The 22,450-nt window shown below is 39.6% G+C and overlaps 1 protein-coding gene across 2 annotated transcripts in view; it reads left to right on the top strand.

Annotated features, from left to right (window-relative positions):
- The window catches only part of mon2 (MON2 homolog, regulator of endosome-to-Golgi trafficking), a 58,397-nt gene that overhangs the window by 30,832 nt on the left and 5,115 nt on the right, over positions 1–22,450 (top strand). The window contains exons 15-29 of one of the 2 annotated variants that reach the window (XM_074633987.1): positions 516–628; positions 2,693–2,797; positions 3,536–3,616; positions 3,728–3,801; positions 4,233–4,323; positions 4,867–4,968; positions 8,534–8,644; positions 13,863–14,038; positions 14,236–14,398; positions 15,058–15,351; positions 15,553–15,751; positions 17,264–17,907; positions 18,843–18,986; positions 20,759–20,776; positions 21,316–21,444. In XM_074633987.1, the coding sequence (XP_074490088.1) occupies positions 516–628; positions 2,693–2,797; positions 3,536–3,616; positions 3,728–3,801; positions 4,233–4,323; positions 4,867–4,968; positions 8,534–8,644; positions 13,863–14,038; positions 14,236–14,398; positions 15,058–15,351; positions 15,553–15,751; positions 17,264–17,907; positions 18,843–18,986; positions 20,759–20,776; positions 21,316–21,444 (2,444 nt within the window). The remainder of the gene's footprint in view (positions 1–515; positions 629–2,692; positions 2,798–3,535; positions 3,617–3,727; positions 3,802–4,232; positions 4,324–4,866; positions 4,969–8,533; positions 8,645–13,862; positions 14,039–14,235; positions 14,399–15,057; positions 15,352–15,552; positions 15,752–17,263; positions 17,908–18,842; positions 18,987–20,758; positions 20,777–21,315; positions 21,445–22,450) is intronic. The other variant, XM_074633988.1, reaches the window with a different exon arrangement.

Genomic DNA, 22,450 nt, shown 5'->3' with positions numbered 1-22,450 from the left:
AAGTCCCCTTTTCCTACCCTGAGGATGGCCTCTGGTCATGTGTGTTTATGTAAAACTAATGAGCACTTCTCATCTCCCATATGGTTAGACGTACAGTATCTGCTGCTAAACTGAGCTTAACATGTAAAAATATTGGCACTCTGCCCATCTCTATCGCCCGACTCTTATTGCATTAATCCATAACTTTTCACCGTGGCTCCTAATTAGGAACACCGAGGATAATGTGTCTGGGGAATGTAGACGTACACACGCACAGCTGCTCTCAAAACCAGCCTCTCAGACATTCGTTATTTGCATATTAGCTTGTAGAGATAAAGCCGGCAAATTGGGTCTCAACTGGCGATGGATGTTTGCCTTGAAGTTAATTAAGAAAGCTTTTCTTGCATGTCTTGAGCTTGTTACAAAACCTGTTTGTGTGTATTAACCGACTCTCATCGGAAAAGACCTGACTCCTGTGTGTGTGTGTGTGTGTGTGTGTGTTTGCACATGTCTGCGTGTGTGTGTGTTCTCCACAGCCTACTCGATCCAGGGCCATAGCGTGCAGATTATAAGTCCCTCCAGTGAATCTCATCAGCAGGTGGTGGCTGTGGGGCAGCCACTCACCTCCCAGCCTCAGGGCACCGTGGTGGTGAGGACACACACACACACACACACACACACGCACACACTATTATGAAGACGCTGTGGGTTCACTTGACATTTTAATAATTTAATTCATGGAGCAGTTTTTTTTCCCAAAACAAAGCTTACAAGCATTTTATAATCAAGACAAATTATACAACAATTCTCCAGGAACGATTTAGCTCCAGAAAGAAAGCCAAACTGTTGCTCTTCAGGAGGATAAATACTCTCAAAGAGAGCTGTAGTCCTGACCACCAAAGTTTAAAGCTGCTTTCACACACCTGTAGTTCGGATCAGTTGGTCCGGACCAAGGGGAAAAACACTGACGTTTTACAAACAGACCAGAAGAGTAAACAGGAAGTTATACAGACTGACAGGTAACTCGTTGATTGTACAGTTTTGGCGATTCTGCATCATCAGGACCCGCGTGGGGAAAATCAAATTCCCCTTTGCGAGCTCCCGGATGACTGGTGCAAGCACAAAGTGTGAACGTCGGGGAGCGCATGAGGCGTGTCCATGCGTCACACGCTTTTTTAATGGAGTTAATGAACTGACAAAAGTACACAGAGTCGGATACAAGCAAAACAGTTTTTACAGCTTTTGACCTATGGAGTGCTCCAGGGATGACGTATTTTTGTAGGCCAACCAGGAAGTTAGCATCGCCCTGAGTTCCCTCGACAAAAAGCCACTGGGATCGTCCCATTGGGTTTTTGATTACTGCAGAAAATCAGCTCTGTGGCAAACACACGTTTATGAAACTTACACGTTTTGTTCATTAAGATAATCTCCACAAATGAACACCACTTTTATGATTTTTGGAGTGTAAATGCAATCGCCAGATGTTAATAGCTAACGTTAGGCTTTAATCTAACTAGACCGCATGAGCACGAGTTTAAACAACGAGGCTGTAAATGAGGACAAGTCGGCGTGATGATGTTTAGTAGTCTCATTTAGCCGCTTGTTAGCAACCGCCTTTTTTAAGACACGTAAAAGCTTCAATATTCACCAGTGGGGTATTTATTGACGTATTTTATGTCGTAGAACAAAACGTTAAAATCTCTTCAGCTTGTGTTAACCACAGACCTTATTTCAGGCATCAAACTAAAAACCCTTTAAAAAATAACATTGACTTCGAGTCGAGGGAACCAGAAGTGCTAAAATGCTAACTCACTTCCGGGTTTTAGGACTCATTCCTGTAGCACTCTAGTAATCAGGGAAAATACCCACGCTGACATGCTTATATGCTTTATAAAAACAGATCAATGAGATCGCTTCCTGAACAGATTTCACGATCAGCAGATGAATTAATTAGTAGTTTAGCTTTTGAAATCCTGCTAAAATCACGATTCTGCTTGGAAGCGGAAGCAGGCGGTCTCGGTTTGTTTGTTTGGTCCGCACCAAAGGTTTGAAAGCTTTCACACCAGCCCAAAGGAACCGTACTAACCGGGAAAACTGACCCGAGTTTGTTTTAACCGAACCAAACGGGTTAGGTGTGAAAGCACCCAAAGCCAAGACAGAGCACAGTTGAGTACGATTCAAGACCAACCCAAAAAAAGGGTCAAGTCAAGACTGAGTCCAAATGGGCTCCAGACTGAGTCGAGACCCATGTACTCATGTAGGATAAAAATGCAGAGCCCTACCAGGTTCTCTATGTTATTAATATGCATTATATGCACAACGCCCACATACAAGCAGACACGCCTTGTCTCTCAAGGCACCGTTCAGGTAAGGGACAACCATTATGAACATTGGCAGGTCAGGCGAGCCGGTGCTTCTAAATTTCCCTTGAGGGCAATAACATTTCAAAATACATGGGCGGTAACCTTGACCCGAACCTGGAATCATTATTCTGTGATTAGAAATCTCCCCATAGTAATAAGGTTAACATGGTTTTTTTTCTAGTCATAGCTCTTACACTACTGTGTGTGCACGTATTTAGTAAGACATCAAATTTGAGCTTTTTCTTACTCTTTCACTCATTGTGATTTTGCTCTGAGGAGAAGTGTGTCAGCTAAATCCCCGATGACGTGTATGTAAATGTACTATAACTGTCTGTCTGTCCCTCCGTCAGCTAACTGCCAAGAACATCCAGTGCATGCGGACCCTGTTGAACCTGGCCCACTGCCACGGAGCCGTGCTGGGCACCTCCTGGCAGCTAGTACTGGCTACGCTGCAGGTACTACCATCGCCTGGTACCACACATTTACGCCTAACCACACACACACACACACACACACACACACACACACACACATGAATGCACTTTTTTCTAATTAGACAAGGCAAAATAAGCAGTTCAGATCGCTCTCACACACGTGCATGTACACTTCCTCCTCTAATAAGGCCAAAGTTACATTTATACATGCGTACATGTAGGAAAGAAATGACCTGCTAAGAATAACGTTTACAAATCAGACGATCAGAATGTGTTACTTTACCTATTTTTAGTGCTTTGTAACACAACGAAACAGCCTATTTAGAATTTAAATTTAATCATTTTTAAATCATTTACATTTCATCTCATTTAGGGGGAAACGTATGAATTGTCTTCTTATTATAGGATCAGTTGTACATGTCCATTATAACACCTATATAATTATATTTTATAACTTTATTACTTAATGCTATCACTGATATTAACATTTTGTCTTTAAACTTTAAATTAATTATCCGTTTTCATGATCTTTTTTGCAAGATATTTTGTCTAAATTGTGCTTATATTGTATTATTGACGTTGAGGTCCCCCTTGAAAAGAAGAAGGCACATCTCAAGGGGTTATTCCCAATAAAGAATTTCCATTAAAAGCTTTATCTACCAGTATGTCAGTGTGCATTTCATGACCTTGTCAGTTGCTGTAGATTTAGTTTCTCCTCTTTTCAACTCTCCTTCAGCTTCTCTCTTCTCTCTCTCCCAGCACTTAGTGTGGATCCTGGGGCTGAAGCCGGGGGTGGGCGGCGCCCTGAAGCCGGGTCGAGCTGTGGAGGGACCCAGTACGGTGAGTTTATTGTTGTTTTTTTACAAACTGTGCATTTTGCTGTATGTTTTTTCCTCCTCAGTGTTCAAGGCGGAGAGCCAACTGGCTGATTGTGTCTTTTAACCTGAACAGGTGCTGACCACAGCCGTGATGACAGACCTCCCCGTCATCTCCAACATCCTGTCCAGACTATTCGAGAGCTCCCAGTAAGGACCAGTCCTTTTCTGTGAAAATTACTGCTCTTAAATAGTCCACTAGATGCTTCTTTTTCAGAGATATACTTGCTGGTAAAGGTTAATTGGGCTACATTTTCTGCTCAGAACTAATAATAACCATATGGGCATGAATAGTCAGTCAATTTTTGTGTCTACAAATTCAGTTAACCTTTTGTTGTTTGCGGAGGAGTTTTAGACATAATGAATAATAAAATCTCAAGCTTGAATCTTTCTACTGTAGTTTGGAAAAGAGTTGTTCATCTTTATAATTAATTATTGGATTGACCTGAAGAATAAAATACTGTTTATTTTATATCTCTCCATATATATGGGAGAATTGTGGTTCCTGTTGAAACAGTTCATACTATGCAAATTATGCACATTCAATATTCAATATGTGTTTGTTTTTTAATGTGATCTAGATACCTGGATGATGTGTCCCTGCATCACCTGATCAACGCTCTCTGTTCCCTCTCCCTGGAAGCCATGGAGATGGCTTATGGAAACAACAAGGTAAAGACTTTCTCTCTTTTAGTAGCAGGTATCACGGGCGCTTTGGATATGTCATTATTTTGGCTTTAGTCAAAATGTAGAGCAACGCTTCTTTATAAAATGTGACTGGAACTGGATGTTGTCTTGCTTGACTGTCATAGATAACATGCTTATGCATTTGATCAGCAAAGTCAGGGAACAAGGTGTCCAGTAATTATATACAGTTTCTAGAGCTGCATGATTAGTCGATAAACAGAACTATTTTGATAATTGATTAATCGTTAGTTAAAAGTATTTTTTCATTCAAAAATGTTCCCCCAAAATGGAGATTATCTGCTTTTCTCTGTTATATATGATATTAAACTGAATATTTTGGACTAAAAAAAACAAGACATTTAAAGACATCACCATGCTCTTTGAGAAACTGGGATGGACATTTGTCACAATTTCATGACATTTTGTAGATCAAACAATTAATCGAGAAAACAATTGGCAGGTTAATCGATAATGAAAATAATCGCTAGTTGCAGCCCTTATATTTATATTTTCTTTTCTTGGTTTCAGGAGCCGTCTCTGTTTGCCGTGGCCAAGCTGCTGGAGACCGGCCTCGTCAACATGGATCGTATAGAGATCCTGTGGAGACCCCTAACCGGCCACTTATTGGAGGTAATGTCTATTTACAGCTACATCCCACAAAGTGCAGTGTCACTATCACCACATTTCATTCAAACTCTGTGAAAGACGCAGCTTCATAAATGTGGTATTGTCAACCAAGGTCATACAGCGATATCCTTGAAATCACTTTAGAGTTCCGACTTATTTTACTGGTTACACTTTGATCCGAATTTATTTCATTTGGTTAAATAAGCGTAGAAGGAGCTTGACCTGTGAAGCTTTTCTCTCTCGCTCCAGTTTGTCCAAACTTTGTAAGAGTAATTGTCACTTTTTCCAATGCCGATGATGTCATTGGAGATGTCATCGAAAAATTTGGAACCAAACTCTATAATAATGATAATAATAATAATAATGAAAGCTTGAACCTAAAAGAATGTCAAAATTGCCCCCTTCTACTCTTTTGGTTACCCAGTACCAAAGCTCTAATAATGACATTTTTTCCATCAAGTCTGGAGCACACGTCATGTGGTTTAGTCATAAACCAGAAAAACTAGTTGAATGAGCTCCAGAAGGGCTTAAAGTCTCAATTAGTATTACAGTTTTTGATAAAAGCAGAGTGGTGTGCAGTAGGTCGTAGTGTATGCGAGATTCTCCTCTTTCTGCTTTAATAAATTAATAATAAAGTTTCTCTTTATTGGTGAAACTTCCAAAGCTGTAGCACGTTCAGCTGATTTTATTAAATTTAGTTTTCAACATTTTGGAAATTAAGACAACTGTTATAGCACTATTCATATCATTCAACCTTTATTTTAACTCAGAAATATATTGAGTTAGGGAGTAAAAAGAAATAAGAAAAAAAATCATAGGCGCCAAGAAACACAAATAAAAAAATTAATAGATAAAGCAACTAATAAATCAACTAAAACAAGTAGATGTGAAATAGGATGAAATTAAAAATTAAATTGCCCTACGGATAAGAGTGAGCTTTACTAGATTGTTCTTCATGTTATTCCATGTTGCAGGTGCACAGTGGGTAAAAACTGTTTTTTTCCAAGCTCAGTAAAAATAGCCAGCACTTTTTATTAATAATAATATAATCCAATCATTTGTTATGCAATTATTAGCAGCATATTTTAGTATATGTTTATGTGGGACCTGACCAGAGATTTTGTTGATGGCTCAGCAATTCTAAAAAAGAAAGAAGGAAATCTCCGAGCATACTTTCTCTGACGATACGACATGAGCACAAAATACTTGAAACTTACCTTTTTCAAATGTTTGATCTAAAGTTACATACAGTATGCTGCTTTTTTTTAAATGAAGATTTGGGTTTAAAGCAGTTTGGATCAACTGCGTTGTGAAGTGCTATATACTTTAGATAAAGTTGAATTAACTGAGTGTAGTTTGTACTAAGGCTGGGCGATAATTCAATATGATAATTAATCGTTTTTCAATGGAATCATATCCTGATGAAATAATATATATAGATATCATGATACACAATTACATCGTCTAAGTTGATAATTACAAGCATGTATTAACTCAAATTTCGTAGAAAATTTCTTAAAATTGAAGCCAAAACATCTGGATCGCCCCCTGGTGGCTGGCTGCAGTATAGGTTTTAAATCCCACCCCCACCATGTTAGCGGATGGGACATGAGCCAAACTAAAAAAGTCAAAGTACACGTAAAATAAATTTTTCCCAAAGATGGTTTCTGTCATTTTAGGTAGTTCTTATCACACTAATGTACGTTCTACGTGTTAACCTTTCTGATACATTTGTTTTTAATTAGTTATTTGATACTTTAAAAAGGGGGTGAGACGTCATGACAGCTGTGATTGACAGCTACTGTTCTCTGAGTTAAGTAGTCGCGGAGCCACAGGCTCGAGAAATGAGAGAAGAGATGTTAACTTTAACTTTCCATAACTGTCATGAGTCTGTGTAATAGAACATCCGTCAAAAAAAAAAGAAAGTAGTTATAGAGATATTATGGTTAATTGTTGTGTCTTTCTAGCCAAACAGCTAAGGCTGGCTGATAATTCAATATGATAATTTATCGTCTTTCAATGGAATCATATCATGATGAAATCATATATCCTGATACACAATTACGTCTTCTAAGTTGATAACAAGCAACTCAAATTCCTCAGAAAATCTGATGTGAAATATTTTGAGGGACTATAATTTACACTTTACATTACCACTCAGTTCAATGTGATTAACAAACGGTGTATATTTGGGAATATTTTATTATTTTTTTTCTCTATAATTTTGCTTTAAACTTTTTATTTTCATTTTGCACTAAAGTTCTTAATTAAATGAGAAAATACTTTTCATTTGTGAAGTATTTAATTCACACAGGAGTACACAAAATACTATTATTATTTTATTTTTTATTTTTTACTTACCAGAAAACATGCTATATCGTGATATATATCGTTATCGAGATATGACATGACCTATGTTGTGATAGAAGATTTTGACCATATCGCCCAGCCCTAATTTGTACTACACTCTCTGTAGTTATCGGCACCCACGTCCTCGTATCTGTAAAGGATTCTTGTTTTTATATGTGTGTGTGTAAAGGTGTGAGTTTAGAGGTTTTCTTCACATTCTCTTTGTCTATCTCCCCCTCTCTTTTTTGCGCTCCTGTCTGTTTTGCAGAAGGTAAGCTCAGATTCCCTCTTCTATAATCACTGGCTTTCCCATCTCCTCTCTTCTCTTTTTTTTTCCCCCCGATCTGTTCTCTCTCTCAGTCTGGCATCAACATGTTGGAGTTGAGAGGTCGCTGCTGTGTCACAATGTGTCCCACCGCAGTGTACATTCGCTCCGCTACCAGTGTTTGATCTTGCATTCTTGTGCGCAATTTCCAATGTGACGCTCTGATTTGTCACAGAATCTGAAGCTGCACCTGCAAAGTAGTTTATGCTGATATACAATGCTGCTTATCTTTCTTTGCAGACTTGTTCAAATTCAAATTAGGTGTTTTTTTTATATTTTAAAAGAAATTACCACTTTTATTATCTTTATTTACAGATTATGATAAAGATTAAGATTAAAATGTGACACATTAATAATGATCATACACGGCTATGAAAGCAAAATTATTAAATAGATGCACATGGACCATCTGGGCGCTGAAGGAGTACAGCTATCTACTTAGCAGTCTCTCTTTTTATCCCTCTAAGCAATACAAAGTTGTCTCCTCACAGAATGCTAAAGTGTCATGTCATAAAAGTAAGAATGTGTTTGACAAACCTCCCCATGGACCAAAGATGATTAATTTGGATTTCACAGATGAACTCTTAAAAGCAGAACTCAGGTTTTTTTCATCACACTAGTGTACTTTCCTCCGCTGAGCCTGGCCTCTTCATGTGTATCTTTATCTAGCTTTCATGATTACACTGTCTGTCACAGCATATCTTGTGATCACAGGGGGGATCCCAGTCTTTATCACACAGACTGGTGTATTTTCACCCACTTGTTTCACACCCACCCTGCGGTGAACACTGCTGGGAAACACTGTTTCTGAACAGCCTCTGCATCAGATCTGTCTTTCGTGTGCATGTGTCTGCATTTGTGTGTCTATGTGTGTCTATGTGATGTGTCCTGCAGGTCTGCCAGCACCCGAATTCCAGGATGAGAGAGTGGGGGGCGGAGGCGTTGACGGCGCTCATCAAGGCTGGCCTGGCCTACAAACACGACCCTCCGCTGGCCCAGAATCAGGTAGATAACACTACAGGTGGTAAAAAACGACAATCAAATATCAAAATGTATAAAACACAGATAGGGCTGTCGCACTAACTGCAATATTGCAATACCATGCTATTGACAAGCCATCCGCAGGGGATGGCAAGCAACCACCGCAACCGCTATGTTCACGTTGTTTCTTTTTTGAAGATCTAAAAAAAATGTCCGAAAAAAAATGTCTGACAAAATAGATCTAAAAAAATGTCAGAAAAAAAAGATCTGAAAAATGTCTGAAAAAAAGTCTGAAAAAATGTCAGAAAAAAAAGATCTGAAAAATGTCTGAAAAATAGATCTAAAAAAATGTCCGAAAAAAAAGTCTGAAAACATTTTCAAAAAGAGTCTGAAAAAAAAATATCTGAAAAAATGTCCGAAAAAAATGTCCGAAAAATCAGTCTGAAATCTGAAATTTTTTTTGAAAAAAAATATCTGAAAATTTTTTAAAAAAAAAAGGTCTGAAAAAAATTCTGAAAGAAATGTCCAAAAAAAAGTCTGGAAAAAATATCTGAAAAATGTCTGAAAAAAGTCTGAAAAAAATAGATCTGAAAAATGTCTGAAAAATAGATCTAAAAAAATGTCCGAAAAAATTGTCTGAAAAAAAATGTCTGAAAAAAAAAGATCTGAAAAATGTCTGAAAAATAGATCTAAAAAAAAGTCTGAAAAAAAAGATCTGAAAAAAAAGATCTGAAAAATAGATCTAAAAAAATGTCTGAAAAAATTGTCTGAAAAAAAATGTCTGAAAAAAAAAGATCTGAAAAATGTCTGAAAAATAGATCTAAAAAAATGTCCGAAAAAAAAGTCTGAAAAATTTTTCAAAAAAAAAGATCTGAAAAAATGTCCGAAGAAAATGTCCGAAAAATCAGTCTGAAAAAAATGTCCGAAAAAAAATCTGGAAAAAGTTTCTGAAAGAAATGTCCGAAAAAAAAGTCTGGAAAAAAGATCTGAAAAATGTCTGAAAAAAAAAGTCTGAAAAAAATGTCCGAAAAAAAAGTCTGAAAAGATTTCCAAAAAAAAAAGTCTGAAAAAAAAGATCTGAAAAATGTCTGAAAAAATAGATCTAAAAAAATGTCCGAAAAAAAAGATCTGAAAAAATTAAAAAAAAAAATAGATCTAAAAAAATGTCCGAAAAAAAAGATCTGAAATTTTTTTTTAAAAAAAAAGTCTGGAAAAATAGGTCTGAAAAAATTTCTGAAAAAAATATCCGAAAAAAAAGTCTGGAAAAAAGATCTGAAAAATGTCTGAAAAAAGTCTGAAAAAATAGATCTGAAAAATAGATCTAAAAAAATGTCCGAAAAAATTGTCTGAAAAAAAATGTCTGAAAAAAAAAGATCTGAAAAATAGATCTAAAAAAATGTCCGAAAAAAAAGTCTGAAAAAATTGTCTGAAAAAAAAAGATCTGAAAAATGTCTGAACTAAAAAAATGTCCGAAAAAAAAGTCTGAAAAAATTTAAAAAAAAAAAGATCTGAAAAAATGTCCGAAGAAAATGTCCGAAAAATCAGTCTCAAAAAAATGTCCGAAAAAAAATCTGGAAAAAAAGTCTGAAAAAAAAGGTCTGAAAAAGTTTCTGAAAGAAATGTCCGTAAAAAAAGTCTGGAAAAAAGATCTGAAAAATGTCTGATAAAAAAGTCTGAAAAAATTAAAAAGTGAAAAAAAGATCTGAAAAAATTTCCGAAAAAAAAGATCTGAAATTTTTTTTAAAAAAAGATCTGAAAAATGTCTGAAAAAAAAGTCTGGAAAAAAATTCCGAAAAAAAAGTCTGAAAAAATTTCCGAAAAAAAATGTCTGAAAAAAAAGATCTGAAAAATGTCGGACAAAAAAATGTCTGAAAAAAAAAGATCTGAAAAATGTCGGACAAAAAAAGTCTGAAAAAAAAAGATCTGAAAAATGTCTGAACTAAAAAAATGTCCGAAAAAAAAGATCTGAAAAATTTCTGAAAAAATAGATCTAAAAAAATGTCCGAAAAAAAAGATCTGAAAAAATTTAAAAAAAAATAGATCTAAAAAAATGTCCGAAAAAAAAGATCTGAATTTTTTTTTTAAAAAAAGTCTGAAAAAAAAGGTCTGAAAAAATTTCTGAAAAAAATGTCCGAAAAAAAAGTCTGAAAAAAAAGATCTGAAAAATGTCGGACAAAAAAAGTCTGAAAAAAAAAGATCTGAAAAAATTTCCGAAAAAAAAGTCTGGAAAAAAATTCCGAAAAAAAAGTCTGAAAAAAATTCCGAAAAAAAATGTCTGAAAAAAAAGATCTGAAAAATGTCGGACAAAAAAAGTTTGAAAAAAAAAGATCTGAAAAATGTCTGAAAAAAAAGTCTGGAAAAAAATTCCGAAAAAAAATGTCTGAAAAAAAAGATCTGAAAAATGTCGGACAAAAAAAGTCTGAAAAAAAAAGATCTGAAAAAATTTCCGAAAAAAAAGATCTGAATTTTTTTTTTAAAAATGTCTGAAAAAAAAGTCTGGAAAAAAAAGTCTGAAAAAAATTACGAAAAAAAATGTCTGAAAAAAAAGATCTGAAAAATGTCGGACAAAAAAAGTCTGAAAAAAAAAGATCTGAAATAAATTATTTCGAAAGATGTTTTTTGTCATTTTAAGTAGTTCTTATCACACTGATCAAGTGTTAATTTTTCTTATAAGTTTGGTTTTAATTAGTTGTTTGAAGCTATAAAAGGGAGGTGAGACTTCATGATTGACAGCTGTGATTAACAGCTGCTCTGAGTGAAGTAGTCGCAAAGCCAGAGGCTCGAGAAATGAGAGAAGAGATGTTAACTTTAATCTTCCAGAACTGTCATGAGTCTGTGTAATAGAACATGCGACAAAGAAAAGAAAGTAGTTATAGAGATATTATGGTTATCGATATCGCAGTTCCAGCCCCCCGACCACTACTGCGCAGACTCTGGCTCCAAATGACGTCAAAATCTCAAGATGGCAGCTCCTCAGTATCTGGGATGCTAAATTACGAATCCTGCTGTAGCGAAGGCATGACCCGCCCTACTCTTCCTCTGATGCCTCATGCCTTTGCTATAGTAGGATTCGTAATTTCGCATCCGGGACATTTTGTTTTCGCTTTTGTACAGTGGAAGGAAGTGGAGATGCGTTCTCCATCTTTATATACAGTCTATGGTATAAAACAATGTGCAAAACAAACTAAACAAAAAAACATTTTAACCATCACCTTTTTGCTCTTAATCCTTCTCCATCATATGAACATTGTCGGGAGTATTTCATTAGATGGATGTATTATTTGTCTTCTCTGGGTTTCACTCCTTAATATTGTCTGTTTGTAATGCTGACATTTGAGAAAGCTCCTCCACTGTCGCAGCGTATGCCGCGATAGATAAGAGTGTGTGCCAAATGCTTAAAATGTGGAAAACAGAAATGTCACAGTCACTTTCTCTTGTCACTCACAAACACAGAGTGTGTGACCTTCACCTTAGTGAGACAGATAAAGGGAATGGCACAGCGCTTATCTGAAAGAGGGCAGAAGAACTGTGTGGAGGTTAATAGAAACGGCACAGAGCCATACAAATGACGGCTGTCCTGTAGGATATGCACAATGCCATCACGTATACTTCAAGGCCTTTCTTGCCGTGCGTTTAACATTGCATGTTGTTGTGTAAATATAATGTAATCATCCAATCATTTAATGGTATATAATATAAAAAGGAAAAAAGAGAGACATTTGCATCAGACTCACCGCCTAAACACACTGAAAGTGTTAAAAAATAGCAGTGGAAATACAAATTGGGGATTAAATTAGCTGTTTAAATGGTGCAAATTGATTGTTTATTTTTTACTCTGCACCTGAATGAGACCTTTTATGAATTTCCAAACTGCTTTCCTCGGGTATGTAAATTGCTTATTTCTTAGCTTTTCTTTTTTTTTTTCTTCAGAAAAAAGACCCAAAAATCCTTCATGGCGACTTGATATTTAGTCCGCTACACTTTCACATTTTAACAACCATAACATATAACACAACAATAACCCTTCAAGCATTTGCATTCATTATGTTTTCCCACTCATTTATCCAGTTTGTTCCTTTAATTTGTACTTGTCTGTATGTCATCCATGCCACTCAGAGAACTGGGGTTATGCAAGTAATCTATTGTGTTAGAATAAATCAAAAAAGACAGTTATGACTCACTTTTAACAACTCAGTTGTCAGCAGGAGCACAATAATATCGGCCCTGACTTGGAAATTAGTAAAAAAAAATCTGTACAGCAGACACTTTATTGTATAAAGTAAGTTTAAATAGATTTGGACAACTTTTTACAGTCAAATGTCTTGAGCCATCTTTCATTAGACTGTTTACACCCATCTACGGTATGTCTCCCCCAAACTGGACGTAATAAATTAGTTTCATAAAGATGCAACTGTTCTAAAGTTATATGCAGAGTTTACAAAGTAAATTACATTTCTTTATCTTTGCCGTTAATTTATCACTTAACACAATGGTTCCCAACCTATTTTCCTTAAATTCCCCCCCTACTGGTATCTAAGAAAAGCTGAACCCCCTCAACGGCATCACCCTAAAACAAAAAATTACAAATCCTCAAACAAAATCCTTAATTCCTCTGTTATTAAATCAACTTTCTTAAATTAATATAACTCGTCAGTTTCTTCAACATGAATAAAGTGATGACGTCTTGATGGATTCCCCAAGTGAATCTAGATACATATGTTCTTTTTTCCTTTTTTGTAATGACAGTGTTAGAGCGTAAATTGATTTTTGTTATTGTGGGTAAATAAGTGTAATTGTGGTGTTGTTAGATTGCTGCTAGACCCTCCAGTTAATACAGGTCAAGCGGAGAGCCAATAGATTTTTGTTTGCAGTGAAAATGTTGTTATTGAAATGCTAAACGCCAACAAATATGGATTGAATACGAATATTTAGTTAGATTTTGCTATAAAATATATCTTTTTACATAGTTTAAACGTTTGTATGAATTGTCCATTAAGTGTGTTATTATTATGATTTTAGTTATACATGAGCAAATCAAGTTTTGACAACCTCAGAGCAGACAAATCCTGGCGCACCCCCTGTGATCTTTGGCGCACACGGCTACCTCGCTGAATTGCTGCGTCTGTCACACATGTGGTGTCTCCGCTGACACAGTGTTGCCTCTGCTGCGCTGTTACCGCCGGAGGTTGGGAACCAGTGAGTGAACAAATCAGTTACTATCTCCTTATTTCTTCCCCCCCAGCGGCTGCAGCTTCTCTTGCTGAACCCCCTGAAGGAGTTGTCCAACGTGCTGCACGCAGACATCCGGCAGAAGCAGCTGGAGAGTGTCCTGCAGATCCTACAGAGCCAGGGAGACAGCCTGGGGCCCGGCTGGCCCCTCGTCTTGGGCGTCATAGGAGCCATCCGCAATGATCAAGGGTAAGAGCGCAAGGGAGGATGAGGAGGAGAAGGAGGAGGAGGATTTACTTATTTAGTTGCTGAAATAGATCTTGTTTTATGCTAAATGCAAATATTTTTTATTTGTGAGAGACGTCCTAAATTTCTACGGTTACACTGCAAATAATCGAAGAAACTGAACTCAACCAAAGCGTGCCATGTGTCTTGTTTCCCTTCAGCGAGTCATTGATCCGAACAGCCTTCCAGTGCCTGCAGTTGGTGGTGACAGACTTCCTGCCCACCATGCCTTGCACGTGCCTCCAGATCGTAGTGGATGTAGCCGGCAGCTTCGGCCTGCAGAACCAGGAGCTCAACATCAGCCTCACCTCCATTGGCCTACTGGTGAGACTTGTAGTCTTTATTTTGAAGTGTTATGCTCAGACACACATTCCTGCAAGTGGTTCATTCTCTACTCTCGTGTAATACTCTGCAAAGATGCTTAGAAAAACATTTGATTAACCGGTCTGCTGGGCTTTGAGAGGCTATCAGTAGAATAATGGGAGATAACCGGTCCCATGTGTGAATGTGTGTAACTACGAAGTTGAAGCAGGGCTACGCTAGCAGAGAATATAGTAATATAATAACAGAAACTTCCTGCTTGATATACAGTATTATTGGAATGAAACTTATTTGTGAGGATGTGACAGGTTGGACACATTTCTTTTCCTATAGTTTTAAAGCTGAAACATTATATGTGTAATATGATTAGATGGTTACAATATCACATAATTCCTTGTTTTGCATTATTTTATCTAATTTAACAGCACTTAAGCGCTCCGCTGACATTTCACAGATACTTTGTACAGTATTCAGGACATGCAAAACCCAATATTGATCTGTGGTTTGCGGGATTATTTCTCTCGGAGTGTGGCTGTTCCTGCGAGATTACTTTATGGTAATAGGATAGCAAATCTGCCAGAAGCATTTTACCAACCTTCCTCTCTAATTTGTGCCTGCACTCTCTTCTCTCCCCCCCCCTGTACTTCCCTTTCTACCCACAGTGGAACATTTCGGATTACTTCTTCCAAAGGGGCGAAGCCATCATACAGGAGCTGGAGAGGGAGGAGGAGGCTCTGCAGAAGCAGGCCCAGGAGAAAGGCGAGACCCTGAACAGGCCCTTCCACCCCGCCCCTCCCTTCGACTGCCTGTGGCTGTGCCTGTACGCCAAGCTGGGCGAGATGTGCGTCGACCCGCGGCCCGCTGTGCGTAAAAGCGCCGGGCAGACGTTGTTCTCCACCATAGCTGCCCACGGGACCCTGCTGCAGCAGCCAACATGGCATATTGTGATCTGGAAGGTACAAGAATTTGTAATTATCATTTAATTGAGTTGTACTGGAGAAGGCCGTCATCCATATTGTCTGTACAGAATACTGTTGAAATACATTTCCTTTCTTTAGATCTATACTTTGCATTCATTATCTTATTTTAAATGGTTATAGACTCTAAATCTTTGGAGCTCTTTCTGCTGCTTGAACTGTCTCGGGTGTCACCACTAGGTGCTGTTCCACCTGCTGAACTGTGTGAGGACGTCATCCACCACGGCGGACAAGGAGAAGATTGAGTCCGGCGGCGGGAACATCCTCATCCACCACTCGCGCGACACGGCTGAAAAACAGTGGGCGGAGACGTGGGTGCTGACGCTGGCCGGGGTGGCACGCATTTTCAACACGAGGCGGTATCTCCTCCAGCAGTTAGGTGAGCCAGGAATGATCTACTCTGATTACTTGACCTCTGTATCTGCCTGCGTGACTGCTACCTCGCTGAACTGCTGTGTCTCTCACACGTATGGTATCCACACAGACAATGTTTCTGCCAGCCCTTTCTTTCTACATAAAGTTTGCCTTTCATAATGGCCATTTAATTTTTATTTATTTTACACAGAAAAAGGTTAAGAAGGGTGTGCTCAATTGTAAATAATAATAATAATAATGATGCCATAGCCGGTACTCTATTGCCGTGCAAGTCCCTGCATTTTCCACAACACTGTCCTGCAAATATTTCAGAATAAAAGCCAAGTATTAACAAATGAAAGGATTCTGTCCCATAGATGTATGGAGAGAATGCTAGAGGGCTTTTATTTTGAAACTGAAACATGAGGTATTAAAAATAAATATTTACTTTTCATGTCTGTCTGCAGTAATGTTGCTGATATGATGTCAATATACGATCAAAAGGATATTTTCACTGTCCATTTTTGCTGTTAACCACACGGCACGTGGAAAGAGGGCTGCACAATTAATCTAAATTTTTATCAAAATCGCAATGTGGCCTACTGCAATTTTCATTTTGCAGGATGAGGAGGAAATCGCAATATTTGTGATTGCGAGATGTGTGTCAAAATACCATTTTAAATGAAATACTGTTGTGACCTACACATCATATTCTACAGGCTCAAGAAAACATATTTTTTTGGTTCAGACCCCCACAAAACAAATCACACTATATTCACTTTAATATGTTTTTCAATGAAAATGAGAATAATGATGTAAAAATGATCATGCAGCCCTAGGTGAAACCTCGAATCTCTAGAAGAGCCACGCTGCTCACATGGACTATAAAATAGAAAGCACACTCGCAGGCAGTGTGGCCAAGGCGTGACACACTGCTAGTTCACCACAGCCGCCACACAATTGTAAACAATAAAAAATCACATATTGAAATGTATTCATGAGTCTGTGCTAAGTGGAGCAAAAGTTCAGGATCGGCCCCGGCTGTATTTACTGCTATATTACCACACATTAAGTCACGTTCAGCCCCAATGCGGACAGGATTAATATTCCAGGGAGATATGAATGATAAAACATGAGCTCCTCATTAACTGCACTCATCCCTCTGAACATTTTAGCCAGTGCCAAATTGCAAGAGGTGACTCATAATATACAACACATTCCCAGCCTACTACTACACATTAAATCACTTAGAGGAAGGCTGCTTCCTACAGATAAAATGATTAACTGTATAATATAATATCATAGTATGGGCCTCCTAGGTTGAACGCATGTCATTGAAAATAGGCTTATATTCATTTATTAACAGTAAACTGTGTTTGCGACTGATACACCTGCGCTTCTGGCCACAGTTGTCAGCATTTGGCCTCTTTGAACTTCTGTTAGTTGCCTCATGTCTGTTTGAAACCTCACATATCAAAGTGCTGACTGTCATGCTTTATTCATGCCGCTAACTGTCAGTCTCATTGTGTGTCTGCAGGTGATTTCTTCGAGGCCTGGGAGGTGCTGCTGAACCACATTCAGTCAGCCGCTCTCAGCAAAAACAACGAGGTCTCCCTGGCCGCCCTTAAGAGCTTCCAGGAGATCCTACAGATCGTCACACCTGTCAAAGACTCGGACAGAGCAGCCGACGCATTCGCTGCTATCGGCGTCCCCCCAGTGCTCATTGACCCCCTCTCGGCGTCCGGTCCCGGCAGACCCCTGGTGCGTTCAGATTCACTACTCGAGCGGTTGACGCGATACAACGGCGCCGAGCTGCAGGCCCCTCCCCCAGGGGAGGAGTCTGCCCTAGAAGACGCCGCGTTGTGGTGGTCAGCGTGGAACACGTGGTATCGAACGGGAACAGACAGCACAAGACCGCCCAGTGGCCCGACGGAGAAGTTCTCCTTCATCCCCAGCCAGCCCTTCCTCACAGCGTTGATCCAGATTTTCCCAGCGCTCTACCAGCACATTAAAGCCAACTTCAGCATGGAGGATCTGAAGAAGCTGGGGGTCATCCTCTTCGGGGCCGTGTCCGTGCCTATCAGCAGCGACGCCTCGCCCTTCATCCTCCCCTCCTACACTGAGGCGGTACTCACCAGCCTGCAGGAAGCTGTGCTCACCTCTCTGGATGTTTTGCAGAAGGTGGGCAAAGAAAAATGAATTGTCAGAAAACAAAAATATGGGTACCAAAGAGGCTTTTAACAAGTGTTTTACATTATGTACCATACAAAATAGCATCAAGATGAGAGCCAAGTCGGGTGTAGTGTTGACCTAGGCGTCTGAGATGAGGACCCCAGTTTGAATCCAGCAGGGGACCTTTGTTGCATGTCATCCTCCTCTCTCTCTCCAAATTTCCTGTCTATCTCTAGACTTTACATTCAGAAAAAAAAGCCAAAAAAATGATCTTAAAACATGAGAGCCAAGTAGATAAATAAAAGGAAGAAAACATAGTTATCGCCTAGAAATTGCTCCGTTATGTGAGAGCAGCTCTAATGCTTTAATCCAGTGTTTATCCTCTATATCCCATTACTACAAATTATTTTTTAAAGGGAAAGTTCCGGTGTTTTGAAGTGAGGTTGTATGAGGTACTGATCCATAGTCAGTGTATTACCTACAGTAGATGACGGTCGGTACGCCCCCAGTTTGGAGAAACAGACAGGAGTACCGATACGGGAGCAAAGCAATATACCGCTGTGGACAGGGACGGCAGAAAAAACGTATTTTAGCCACCTAAAATAAGGCTCACCTAAAACAATCTATCAGTTTAAGTGTATGCTATATTTAGGATATTTTCACCGGTTTACCTTGCCATCAGAGAGACGGGGAACTAAAGCCTTTGTATCCATCTACGGAAACATTTCCTCGTAGCGTTTTAATTGACGCCGTCCTCTCTGCTATGAATAACACCTCTTTGAGAATAGCAGACCTTTACTCTCCCTGTAAACAAAAAGTTATTTCTTCCCATTTTGTGTCAACTCCGTCCAGGAAACAATGTGTCAGTCTGCTAAATTATGCAATGTGCAGTCCCGTGGTGGATGTCAGCAGTGTTTGTTCCTCCCTTTCCCTCCCTGCTGCAGGCCATCTGTGTGGGCCCGGAGAACCTGCAGGTCATGTACCCGGCCATCTTTGAACAGCTGCTACTCTTCGTGGAGTTCTCCTGCAAGCCTCCTCAGTACGGCAGGATGGAAACCAAACACGTGGCCAATGCCAAATACAACCAGGTAAGGGGGGAAGTGGAACTGGCTGTTGAACTTGCTTTGTTTTTTGCAATTTATGTCTTTTTTTTACAGTTTGTTTCATTAAAATGTTGGTCGGTGTACGCTGTTATTCGTTGCCCAGCCATTCTCAACGAGATCATCCCTCTTCTTTGATGTTCATGAAGCCCCCCCCTCCGCTCCCTCCTTCAGTCTAGTCCTTGATGAAGCCCGTATCATGGCCCTTCATGAGATTGACAGGTTCTTCTGGACCTCCATTAGTAGCCCCAAGCCATTTCTTCCTCATATTCCCTCCCCTGTGCTTCATCCTCCTGGCAGCACGCCACAGAAATGTTTCACTTCAACTCAGTTCAAACACAGTTCATTTATTTCCCAGTGACCTTGAGCAAGATTACTTCATTTATTGAAACCACAAATAAAATTGTAATGTCTTCTCAAGAGCAGAGGAGACTTTTCACAACATTGTTCTGATATCATGTCTTTTTTTTACTGATTGTTGTTGCGGAAACCTTCGGCCCTGTTCAGACCTGCTATTAACCTGCATCCTGAGTGATCCGAACACAAGTGGACAGCTTTAAGTACGTCTGTTCACACCTGGCATTAGAGTACGTCTCCATCTTGAGTGACCACTTGCGATCCGATCTTACTTCCCCGCTCTATATGCAAATAAACACGTAGTAAACACACGACTAATATACAGCAGACGTTGTGACGTAATATTACATGAATGTCAGTAGTAATATCCTACATATTCGTGAATCTGGGTACATTTTATTAACATACAAATATAAGGTTATTGTACCGGCTGTCCTCGTTATTGTACCGGCTGTGCCGCCGGCACCGCTGCCATTGTCAGGCAAGAGCCGGGGATGAGAGCGAGCAAGCGGGAAGGCGAGTGGGCGTCAGCTTCGTGCAAATCACCGGAACAAAATACACTGACACATCTCAGTACAGTATGATAATAATGTACTTTGCATGCCTAGTCTGATAGTCTGTAGATTATGTAGCATATAGAAAAGATATATTTTAATAGAATACAGTTGTACCAACAGGATACAGTAAAGCATAGGAGGCGTTTCCATGTTGCAAGGCAGACAACCACTCGCGTCTGCCTGTCTATTCACATGAGGAGCGGCAGAGAGACCCGCGAATCCCAGCGGGACGTCAGTTGAGTAGCCGGTCCTTAATGTGGCCCAGACCACCTCTGAATGTGGTCTGAGTGATCGGATCTCAATGCATCTTGAGTGCGTTCACACCTGTACTTAGAGCCGTCCACTTGTGATCCGATCATCACTCAGGACGCCATGTTAATACCAGGTCTGAACAGGACCCTACAGGGGAATGCTGGGCGTTGTCTCAATCTAACTCCAGCATGGTGGTACAGTTATGCTAAGAGATGTTAGGGCTACACATTTCATGTCTCAAATCCCCGACTGCCAGTCTGTTAGTCCTGCATGTGGGGGTCCAGACTCGGCTAGGGATGCACCGATCCTACTTTATCGGTGCATCCGTATACTCGGCCCTATCGGAATCTGTTGAAATTGTTTAAGTGAGAGGGTCAAACAAACATCCCCACCCAGCCAAACAGATGTTACGGGTGGTCTTTACTACCGTGTTGGCGTTTTGGAGCGAGGAGTGAGGTGGTCTGAGGTGGTCTGAGGTGGTCCTGGTTCCTGAATCTCATTTAGCCAACAAATCCCATACAATTTAAACACCAGTTTAATTGCGATCTTCTCTCATTCTGTTTCTTGGTACTACTCACTGGATAACCATTTTAGATCCAGCTCTTTGCACCGGTGAGTTCCGTCATCTCCCTTCAGCCCCACCTCCCCCCCTCTCTATTAGTTTTACTAAGCTGTGCTGAATGGTGACGACCTGCCCTCTGCGGTAGATGAGATATCACACCGCATGGCAGGCTCTCACGTCTCATCTGCGTCTCCTCCTCACTCCATGCTCCCCCCCCCCCCTCTCTGCCTGCCACTAACTGGTGGATATGCCTCTGTGTGCACAGTCCCCTGTGCGGCTCCTCCATTTTCAGTTGATTTTGTGTTTTTTTGGTGATGATCATGTGCACACGTGTGGTTCTGTTTATATCTCTTTAAAGACACACTTTGTAGCATCAAGTCATTTGTTTGGCTGTAATAACATTTCAGCTGCTCATATAAGCCTAACAAAACTTGAAGCAAACTATAACTTTCAAATATATGTGTGTTACTTATACAAAGTGTGCCTTTAAACACCGCTTTCAATGTGGCTCTGCCAAAAAGTAAAAATAATGGTTTTTCAGATTTGCTGTTTTTCTTCTCTCTTGTTAAATCCTCTCGCCCCCCCGCAGGCCGAATGGGTTGCCTTAAACTATGTGCCCTTTGCTGAGCGCTCCTTGGAGGTGTTGGTGGACCTGTACCATAAAACGGCGTGCCACAAAGCTGTCATCAATGAGAAAGTTCTGCAGAACATCATCAAGGTATTTTCACCAGGATGCAGATTCATGGGCACGAAACTCCAAATTGTGACAAATTGGCGAAAAGCAACAAAAAGAAATGTTTGGATATAACATCTCGAACGTTTTATCAATATCAAATCACCTCTAAAGTTATGTATTCATTCTAGTGGGGGGTAATGTGTCAACGTTAGGCTAGAAGCAGCATTGAGGCCTAGTTTTAAGTTTTTGTTATTTTAGCCCAATAAAGACAGCAAGTTCTTCTGCTTTCTTTCTCAACACCGTTGAGCACCAGTTATTGTTGAACTCTGTGCAGTCATCAAATGTGGTGCAATGGTGTGGGAAGATTTTTTTTTTTCATTTTAAGAGTATGTTAACACAGAATCCCACGGGTCAGTTGCTGCTGCACTGCTATCTGTGGGAAGAACCCTTAAGGCAGGTTGAACTCCTAGCATACATACCCTATCAATGACGTCAAAACAGGTGTTTTCCATTTGCTGACTTTGGCATCGCAGTGTTGATTTTCTCTTAAAGGTGCAGTGTGTATGATTTGGGGGCAACTAGTGGTGTGGTTGCAGATTTCAACCAACTGAGTACCCCCTCCGCTTGCTCCTCCCTTTCCAAGACTGCGGTAACGTGAGCCGCCACGTGAGTGCAATGCCGTGGTAACGCCGGAAGTCAGACGGCGGCTGGCACGGCTTTGCACTCTGCGGCTCACGTTACCGCAGTTTCACAAGCGTGTCGGAGAACTACGATGGCCTTCAAGTACAAACGTGAAAGTCTCTCTCTAGAGCCAGAGTTTGGTTTGTCCGTTCTGGGCTACTGTAGAAACATGGTGAACTCCGTGAAGAGGACCCGCTCCCTATTTAGATATGAAGGACTCATTCTAAACTAACGAAAACACAACGATTCTTAGTTTCAGGTGATCATACACTAATGAAAACAAAGCTATGAATATTATATTTAATTTCTTCTAATAGATCCCCCGAAATCCTGCACACTGTTTCTTTAAAGCTCTGCTGCTATCGTC

Source organism: Sebastes fasciatus, chromosome 4 (genome assembly GCF_043250625.1).
Source record: "Sebastes fasciatus isolate fSebFas1 chromosome 4, fSebFas1.pri, whole genome shotgun sequence".
NCBI classification, from domain to species: domain Eukaryota; kingdom Metazoa; phylum Chordata; class Actinopteri; order Perciformes; family Sebastidae; genus Sebastes; species Sebastes fasciatus.
This window is presented reverse-complemented; position numbering and strand designations above follow the sequence as displayed.